The sequence below is a fragment of the Crassostrea angulata genome, chromosome 7, assembly GCF_025612915.1.
Source record: "Crassostrea angulata isolate pt1a10 chromosome 7, ASM2561291v2, whole genome shotgun sequence".
Classification (NCBI taxonomy): domain Eukaryota; kingdom Metazoa; phylum Mollusca; class Bivalvia; order Ostreida; family Ostreidae; genus Magallana; species Magallana angulata.
Genome location: NC_069117.1, coordinates 19,093,871 through 19,104,144, shown reverse-complemented (window position 1 = coordinate 19,104,144; position 10,274 = coordinate 19,093,871). Strand labels below are relative to the sequence as shown.

Sequence of the window (10,274 nt, the reverse complement as noted above, 5' to 3'; positions counted from 1 at the left end):
AGCCCCTTTAAAATTTACACTAGGAGAAATATTTTGCAATCTGAAATTTATTTCAAAACAATGTTTATAACAAACATGATATGTCTCTAGATATTGATGTATGAAACAAAATAAATTATTTTTAAACTTCACAAACATCTCAAACCACATCCTGTGTGACTTGATAACTGCCTCAATAGGAAAATTTCCTACAAATTCATGGTGTCCCAAAATGTCAGAAAATGATCTAGACATATCGCATTTATTAGAATCGGTCACCAATTTATTTCATGGCCATCTGCAAGTTGTGTTAGCTCCTCAACGTTTCCTTCCTCAGAGGGGCTAGGTTTGTGGTCCTCTTTATCACCCTCATGCTGAGACACGCTGCCCTCTTGAGGAACTAGGCCCTCCGCTGGCGATGGTTTCTGATTCTTGAATTTGTTACCCTCTTTTTCCCCGCCGTTACCATCACCCCCAGCCTCCTTTGATGCACCAGGTTTCATCAATGCTCTGGCCTCTGCCAGGTGCTCGGCCTCATCCATGATTTTCAACAATTCTGAAAAAAATAAGTCAGAATATTATGCGTTCCATACACGTCGTTCCTTTCAGATCGTTTAACAAAAGATTTAACAAACTATGAAATAACTATTTTTCTTTTTTAGCTCTCATAATAGTCTATGTTTCTTCTATTCTCAGTATCACCTACAGTCATACCCATATGAACTGGCAGAAAAAAAGTTCAATGTTCGAATGACATCAGTATTACGAAATCCTCTCACACGACAGTAGTTTATGACAGTAGTTCGTACCTTTTATCGACAGCTTTCCGTCTTTGTTACTGTCCCCAAGGTCAATGAAGCTCTGCGCTGTGTCAGAGGCCTTCTTCAGCGGGAACCTGACCACAGCCAGGTAGAAGCGGAAGATTTCGTCAAAGTTAAGCAGGCCGTCCCTGTCCATATCGCCGAACTCCAGCATCGCTGACGTCAAGTACTCGTCATCGAAGTCGTCTGCTATCTGACATTAAAGACTAAAAATCTTAAGTCCGTCGTTAAAAGAATTTAAAAAGCATTCGGGTCAATTTATAGATGGGTTTGCACCCCCTGTCCATTTTTACGGATACGTTTATCATTTACTTTTTCTCACCTTGAACAGAGGGTTGTTTATAAATTCATTTGAAACCAATACCCAAGGGATTTTGGGAAATTGTGTAAGGTTTACTACGACTACGGATTAGGACAACGTATTATCCGGGAAGAGATTTTGCTAGGCGCTCTGTGCCGGTGAGCCAATAAAACTGATAGTGTATTATGCGTGACCGAGCCATCTTTCCAGTAGAATTGCAATATAATAAAGTTAAATAGAACTTCACTAAAGTTATGAAATAAATTTATCAAATGATATTTGTTCATCGCCTGATGTAGACGTACGTATGTACAACAGCGATATTCTTATCCGTTAGCAATGTAAAAGCCATATTTTCACACTTTCATCCATATTTCAGGTACTTATACAACTAAATCTGACTGTATATATGTTTAAATCAAATATGTTTGCCCTCTTACAAATTCACTGAAATCGTCATTGTTCGGCACATTGATATAAGGTCAATTTGTCGATCACTTTTAAGAAATATAAAATTTAATCGCTACACTTCCTTTATTAGTAATTTGTATTCATTAAAATAGATAGTTGTCATTCTATACAATTACCGCCTCTTACCGTTTTTGTCTTAGTTTTCTTAGCACTCTTTACTAATTGTTCCGCTACGTTAGAACCTGTATCCGAAACCTTGTTCTTCAAGATGGCAATGTCTTCCGCCAAGTTTGGCGCAACTGTAGGGGCGCCCAAAACTCGAACTGAGCATATGGACAATATAGATCCAAAAATTACGAAAAAGCAAGAGGTATCCATCTCGTTGAAGACACGAAGGAGGAAATGTTAGTCCAATGTAAGAGGAATAAGAACAACTTTTGAATTTTGAATGGTCCTTATTTCTAGGCAGCGGCAAGCACCACTATCTGACAATGCGCAATTAACGTCATTTCAATAAACGCGAATTCACGATATATACCAAATGTAGATGAAATGACGCGATTGATTATTTATGAAAAGCTGTAATTTCAATATCGATATGGAGCCACCATTCAGAGAAGAGGAAATACCGGGACTATTCAACTACCGATGGATCAATTCTGTGCACGTTTAGGATAGAGCAATGCAACAATTAAGAAAATTAAAACGAACAGGCAATCTAACGTACCTCCCCGAGGAAGCATGCAAAGGACCCATCACGTTACAAGGAGCGCCCCCACAAGTAACCTGTGTAATATTAAAAAGTTCTAAAATTAATAATGTATTTTGCCATAAATCTCGTTAAAAAGAGTTAGTATCTGCTTTGATAGACTTGCATCCCAAAAACCGGGATACTGCGTCATTCTTATACTGCACGCGTACGTTTCTCGTGTAACTAATTTCATAATATTAATATACGACATTGCTTTGCGCTGGGTTGGGAATTTTGGGCACTGTTTAAGTATCCATTTGGTATGTATCAGTCGTCTTTGGAAAACTCATTAAGGATTGATTACTATAGACACAATAAAAAGACACCGCTATAATGAGTTTGGAAACATATTGATTCGCCTAATGAAAAGAGTTTGAGGTGTATAAGCCTAGTAATAATGAGAAGAGAAGAAAGGAACAAACTTATGTATAATTTAAAAGCGGGGGGTATCAAAGTGAAGAACTGGACCATTAAATCATATTTCCCTCATAATAAAGGCACAAAACACAATAACAAAGGACGTAAAATATGAAATAATTATTCTACCACATATGGCATCAGAGAAAATGAAGCTTAAGTAACAATTATTTTAAAAAAAAGGTGTCCATGGTATTTTCAAGGTTGCTTGAGTATATACAAACAAAAAATGCACAACAACAATTTTAACACATAGACAGAATGACCATTTAATAATTTATAAAAAGAACATATAAAATGACAAAAAATATGAAGATCAATTGATCAATTTTAATTTCCTGTATTGTGACAAAATTGTCAGTTTATCAAATCAAAATCAAAAATACAGCATTTCGCCTTCCCCACACGTCTTGAAAGTGAAACGGTTGAAAGAGTTATCTTCCCTTGTTTGTATTTTTATTATCAGTAATTATTGTAAATAGTGTTATTAAAATGTCAAATGATTAAAAGAGTGATTCAAGTATTCTTATTATTTAAAAAAAACAAAACAACAAAAACAGTTATTGTAGTTTCTTATTAGTCAGATAGACTTATAAATCGAGAGAATATGTTTGGATGTCCTTAAACACTTGTGTTAGACATAATGCAATTGGTTTAAGAGCCAGATGGTGTCGCTGGTTGGGTTGATTGATGTTGTATAGTCTGTTCAGAAGACTCATACGTAAAGTAATCCCTGAGTGCGAATTACTGTGTTGTAGAGTTTCACAGCCGTGAATTCTGTAAGTAGGAAACATTGGTTAATTAAAGTGGATTACGTCAGGTTCTTCGAATGACAAATTGATAGGCCAAGTGGCATAGCCAGATTGATTTACCAACTTGCATTACCAAGTGGCTGAGCGACAAGTTGCCTTGCCAGGTGGTAAGGGCAGTTGACAAACATAGAAATAGCCACAAGGCAGTGGCTTATATATATCTGTATATATTGAGAATTACCACAAGGCAGTGGTTAACCTATATCTGTATATTTTGAATTAAAGCTTTTCTGTACATCAAAGAAGCACTTGGCAAGTGTCTGCATTCCCTATTAAACTCGGGTGAACCGTGTACGGACCGAGACGCCTGGTCGAGGCCGCGACACGTTACAAATTTGGTGGCAGCTGCGGGATTTTGTAGGGAATTATGACGGACAAAGAAAAGGAGTCAGGTGACATTGAGACCAGTTTGCGTGAAACACTTGACAAAATGGAAGAAAAGTTGAAGAGGTACCGTATAGATCAATCTACGCCAATTGGTAGCCAATATGACAAAGTGTCATCAAGGGACAGTGGTCTTGCCACTGGTCGGTTAGATGATACATATGACTATGAAAGGGCACCAAGAGACATCACCCTGACAGATAGTAGGAGACATGGATATTCTGACAGAGGTACAGATTATCTGTATGATCGTATCTACCAAGGCAAAGGAACCAACTCTCCCCATCAATACCAAGGTGCAAGACCGAAAGTTCGCTTTGAAGCAGACCAGTTTGACAAGGAGAAGGACTATTTGCCAAGAGACAATTTGCCTTATAGATCCAATGTACACCAGCCTTCCCTTAAATCTGATGTCAACAGGACATTGAATGAAACATATAGAGACGAAAGGGACAGCAAATTGACAGTTAAGCCAGCTACATATGATGGCTCTAGTTCCTGGCTAGATTACAAGTGTCACTTTGAAGCATGTGCCAGTGTCAATGGTTGGAACGAAGAAAAGAAAGGTTTGTTTTTAGCATTATCCCCACGAGGTCAAGCTCAAGCAGTATTAGGTGACTTGCCTAAGGACAGGGGACAACACTATGAGACACTTGTCAGGTCTTTACAAGAAAGGTTTTCGCCTCCTAACCAAACCGACCTGTACAGAGTGCAACTTAAAGAAAGAAGACAAAGGCCATTAGAGACTCTTTCGGAATTAGGCCAGGCTATCAGGCGGTTGACTAACTTGGCATACCCAACTGCACCTGGCGAAGTTCGTGAAACATTGGCAAAGGATCAATTTATTGATGCCTTAATTGATTCAGACATTCGTATTCGAATCAAGCAGTCTCGTCCTGCCAATCTAAATGAAGCCATTAGCCTTGCTGTAGAACTGGAGGCATATAACAAAGTTGAAAAACGAGATAGAGAACTCAGAGGACACTTGAGGACAGCTATTGCAGATGAACAACCCCAGCTAAATGGTATCAATGTTGATAACAAGCTGGAAACCTGGATGAAGTCAGTAGAAGAAGGAATGAAGTGCATTACAGAAGAACTGAAAGAATTAAGAAGCTCTAGGCAAAAGAATAATGATGACAGATGGTTTCGAAGTGACCGTGCAAATAACAACAATCAAGAGCGCAGGTGCTATGAATGCAAGCAGACAGGACATTTTAGACGTAACTGCCCTGAGCTACGCAGAAGACGGAAACAACATGACAGTCTTGATAAAGGCCAGAAAGATGATGCACAAGGTGATAAGAATGCAGCGAGAAGACCAAATGTGTCAGTTGGCCTTGGCTCATCAGTTGAGGAATGTGGACTGTATGTAGAAGTTCAGGTACAGGGAGAAAAGGCAAAGTTTCTTGTTGACACAGGTGCTACTGTAACACTAGTATCAGAAACTCTTTACAAAAAGCTACCAGTGGCAATAAGACCTAACTTGCGAGAAGTATCTCAAACAATATGGACAGCTAATAGTACCCCACTTTCCGCGCATGGAAAAGCAGAGTTCAACATTTGTGTTGACCAGGTGACATGCTACAATGATGCTATAGTTGCAAATCTGAAGATTGACGGTATTTTAGGCCTTGATTTTATGAAGAAAAACAAGTGTTCAGTTGATGTCAACAATGAGATACTCATTATCAAGGGGCATGAGAAGCAAATGGCGATAGAAGGGTTCCTTGGCTGTTTTAGGATAACAGCTGCCAAAACAGTTAGCATTCCGCCAAGAAGTGAGGTCATAATACCCGGCAAAGTTTGTGTGCCAATAGGTTCACATATTCCATCTTGTGAAAGTATAGTGGAACCAGTTGACCACATTGTTGGAAAGCAAGTTGCTTTGACTGCAAGGTCAGTTGTTTCTCCTGGAGAAACTGTTCCCGTAAGACTCATGAATACGGAACAAGAATCAAAAATCATTTATTCAGGAACCACAGTAGGACAGCTTTCTGAAGTGAATACAGTACAGAATATGTTGTCAGATGAAGATCCCCAGAGTGCAACCATGCTGCGGAAGGATCTGGCAGAAATGTTGCAGAAGACAGTAGACACTCTAACTCCCGAACAACATAAAGAGGCAAAAGCATTTTTATTACAGTACACCTCTTTGTTTGCAGAAAACAATTTTGACTTGGGCAGAACAGGTGTTGTCAAGCATCACATCAATACTGGTGATAGTCGTCCTATCAAACAGCATCCAAGGAGGGCACCGGCTCACTTGACAGAGGAAGCAGATAAAACAATAGATGACATGCTGGAGAGAGACGTCATCAAACCATCCAATAGCCCATGGTCCTCACCTATTGTCATGGTTAAGAAGAAAGATGGCTCATATAGGTTCTGTGTGGACTATAGACGCCTCAACAGCTGCACCGTTCAAGATGCATATCCTCTCCCGAGGATCGATGAATCCTTAGACCAGTTGTCTGGGTCAACTTGGTTTTCTACACTTGACCTTTGTTCGGGCTACTGGCAAGTAGAAATGGAGAGTGCAGACAAACCCAAAACGGCATTTGCAACGAGGCGAGGTCTCTTTGAGTTTAATGTAATGCCTTTTGGCTTGAGTTGTGCTCCAGCTACATTCGAACGCCTCATGGAAAGCGTGTTAGCGGGTTTACAATGGGACATTTGTTTAGTCTACTTAGACGATATCATTGTCACTGGTAAGACTTTCGAAAATATGTTGGAAAACCTGGGTAAAGTTTTTGAAAGGCTACAGAAAGCCAATTTGAAATTGAAGGCCAAAAAGTGTTGCCTGTTCGCCAAAGAAGTTACTTATCTTGGCCATGTCATTTCTGAAAAAGGTGTCGCCACAGATCCAAGCAAAATAGCTGCAGTGAAAGAGTGGCCCGTACCATCAAACGTCACTGAGATAAGGTCATTCTTGGGTTTGTGTGGCTATTATCGCAGGTTTATCAAAAACTTCTCTGCTGTTGCCAAATGTCCTCACTCCCTGACTGAGAAAGGAAAATCATTTGCATGGACAAAGGAATGTCAAGAAGCATTTGAAAAGTTAAAAAGCCACTTGATTAACTCCCCTATATTGGCTCACCCAGATTTCAAAGTCCCATTTATACTTGATACTGATGCAAGTGACCAAGCAATAGGAGCGGTGTTGTCACAGAACATAGATGGGAAAGAATGTGTCATAGCCTATGCAAGTAGAACGCTGACAAAATGCGAGCGTAGATACTGTGTCACACGAAAGGAACTCTTGGCAGTAGTTCATTTTATAAAACATTACAAGCACTACTTGTATGGAAAAGAGTTTTTGGTTCGTAGCGACCATGGTTCACTAAGATGGTTGTTTAACTTCAAAAACCCCGAAGGTCAGCTTGCCAGATGGCTAGAGACATTAAGTGCCTTTGATTTCAAGATACAACATAGGCCGGGGCTTCAGCACAAAAATGCAGACGCATTAAGTAGGTTACCATGTAGACAGTGTGGATATGATCCATCAAATCAATTGCAAAAGCAAAGTGTCTTAGACAAACCACAAGATAAGTCACCAAAGAGTCATGTCAATGTTGTTAAGTTAGCTTCTGAAAGCAAAGATTTATGTCTCAACATCAGGGAAGTACAAAATAAAGACCATGAATTGAAGCAAGTAAAGAGCTGGTTGGAAAGTACAAGCAAACCTGCATACGAGGATATAAGTGGTCTTGGATATGTTTTAAGATCTCTTTGGTCTCAGTGGGATAGCCTTGTGGTAGAAAATGGTATCTTATACCGGAGGTATGATGCTGGCAATGGAAAAGCGTCTTGTCTACAAGCAATAATACCCCGAAGCGAACGCAGAATTGTTTTGCAATATTGCCATGATATGAAGACTGCTGCACATTTGGGTGTTACCAAGACACTAGCCCGAGTTCGGCAGAAATACTATTGGCCAGGTTTACAAGCTGACACTAGAACCTACATAGCTGGCTGTGAAAAGTGCTCTAAGAGAAAGAGTCCACAAATGAGGAAGCGAGCACCAATGAAACTTGTAAAAAGTGGGATTACCATGGACAGAATTGCGACTGACATGTTGGGTGAACTTCCGTTGACTGAAAACGGCAATAAATATATTCTAGTCATTTCCGACTATTTTACTAAATGGACGGAGAGTTTTGCCATGCCAAACATGGAAGCTGCAACCGTTGCTAGAATTATAGTTGAGGAAGTTGTTGTACGATATGGAACACCCTCAATCATCCATTCTGACCAGGGTCGCCAGTACGAGAGCGAACTGTTCTCCGAGATGTGTCATGTCTTACATATAAAGAAGACACGTACCACCCCTTACCACCCACAAAGTGATGGGATGGTGGAACGTTTTAATAAGACACTTGTGACGATGCTTAGTGCCTACGTAAATGATCACTATTCTGACTGGGATAGGTTTTTACCTTATGTCATGATGGCATACAGATCATCAGTACATGAGACCACAGGGTTCACACCAAACCTCATGATGCTTGGTAGAGAGGTGACTACACCGCTGGACATTATGTACGAGATGCCAACGGAAGTTAAATATATTCCAAGCAACAAGTGGGCATGGCAACTCAAAGAGACAATGGAGGAGGCTCACAAGTATGTCAGAGAGAATATAAACACAGCTATGGTGAGACAGAAAAGGTACCACGACCAGAAACTATCATGGCAAAAGTTCAAGCCAGACGATCAAGTTTATGTTTACTTTCCTATCAGAAAGGTCGGAAGATCCCCGAAGTTCACTAGTTACTGGCAAGGTCCATTTAAAGTACTCAGAAAACTGACAGACTTAACCTACAAGGTTGATTGTGGACAACGTGGCAAACCACAGGTTGTGCATGTTGACAGGTTACGACTAAAGCGTGATCAGGTATTAAGAGAAGAGGTTGTTGAAGAGGCTAGTTCTCACGTAGAAACTAACCAATCTGCTACAAGCAACGTCAAGGCTGATGTTATAAGCGATGAAGGGTCTGAAACAGATGAGGTTGACAATGATGTTAATTTGGGTGCAACGGGTGGTTCTAGAATTAGAAGACAGCCTAAATGGCTGCAAGATTATGTCCAGTGGTAAATTGTCTTTACAACAAGTTTTTTTTCTGTTGTAGAGAAATGGCGAAGACGAAGACTACCAGTGCAGAACAGCTGAAGAAATGTCCATTCTGTTCCTTTAAAAGTAGAAGTCACTCGGAATGGAAAGACCACATGGCCGAGTGTTATGAAACCAGACACTTTTGTAGACGATGTGATTATTCGACAGATAAGAAAGTCAACTACATACGGCATCTTAAGAGAAACCATCCAGACGAAGTTGAGAGAGGTCAAGGCAGCCAACAGTCTGATAATGCAGAGGGTATTAAATCCAGTGAAGATAGTTTATCTAGAGATCTCCACGAGGACGAGTCTTCAGATGAAGAGGAGTGGCTCTCACAGGAACCCGATATTACCATTGACGAAGAACCGGGTACCAGTAACAAAGAACCTAGAGATTGTATAGCTACCAGTGGAAATTCACCCTGTGAGAAAGCCGTCGACCCTACTGTTAGAAAGAGGACTCAACCCATGCCCGTGTATACACCTGACCGTTGTAAGACACCGAGGCTGGATGACAAGACAAATGACCCCACGTGCAAAGTTGCAGATAAGGCAGTTCAGACAGACCCAGTTGTATATACCAAGTCGATCAAGACAACAACCATTGTCCGGGAGCACGGACGCAAGACAATCACTGTGAAGAGGGAAAAGATGCTGTAGATCATCGGCATATTGACTTGTTAATTTTTTATTTACTTATTGTTTGTTCTGACAGTAGAATCATGCGGGACGCATATTCTTAAGGGGAGGGAAGTGAAACGGTTGAAAGAGTTATCTTCCCTTGTTTGTATTTTTATTATCAGTAATTATTGTAAATAGTGTTATTAAAATGTCAAATGATTAAAAGAGTGATTCAAGTATTCTTATTATATAAAAAAAACAAAACAACAAAAACAGTTATTGTAGTTTCTTATTAGTCAGATAGACTTATAAATCGAGAGAATATGTTTGGATGTCCTTAAACACTTGTGTTAGACATAATGCAATTGGTTTAAGAGCCAGATGGTGTCGCTAGTTGGGTTGATTGATGTTGTATAGTCTGTTCAGAAGACTCATACGTAAAGTAATCCCTGAGTGCGAATTACTGTGTTGTAGAGTTTCACAGCCGTGAATTCTGTAAGTAGGAAACATTGGTTAATTAAAGTGGATTACGTCAGGTTCTTCGAATGACAAATTGATAGGCCAAGTGGCATAGCCAGATTGATTTACCAACTTGCATTACCAAGTGGCTGAGCGACAAGTTGCCTTGCCAGGTGGTAAGGGCAGTTGACAAACATAGA

General features: G+C 40.0%; 1 protein-coding gene and 1 pseudogene across 1 annotated transcript; one reads left to right on the top strand and one right to left on the bottom strand.

The window, feature by feature from the left end:
* Window positions 1-27: 27 nt before the first annotated feature.
* Window positions 28-2,236, bottom strand: LOC128193240 (uncharacterized; annotated as a pseudogene).
* A 6,068-nt stretch (window positions 2,237-8,304) lies between these two features.
* LOC128156993 (uncharacterized) lies at window positions 8,305-9,654 on the top strand. The gene has a single exon (XM_052819337.1). The coding sequence runs from the start codon at window positions 8,947-8,949 to the stop codon at window positions 9,652-9,654; it is 708 nt and encodes a 235-aa protein (XP_052675297.1). The 5' UTR covers window positions 8,305-8,946.
* Window positions 9,655-10,274: the final 620 nt, after the last annotated feature.

Bases quoted from the DNA above. Each gene is read 5' to 3' on its own strand.
- LOC128156993 (XM_052819337.1), top strand. From the start codon at position 8,947: ATGGCTGCAAGATTATGTCCAGTGGTAAATTGTCTTTACAACAAGTTT.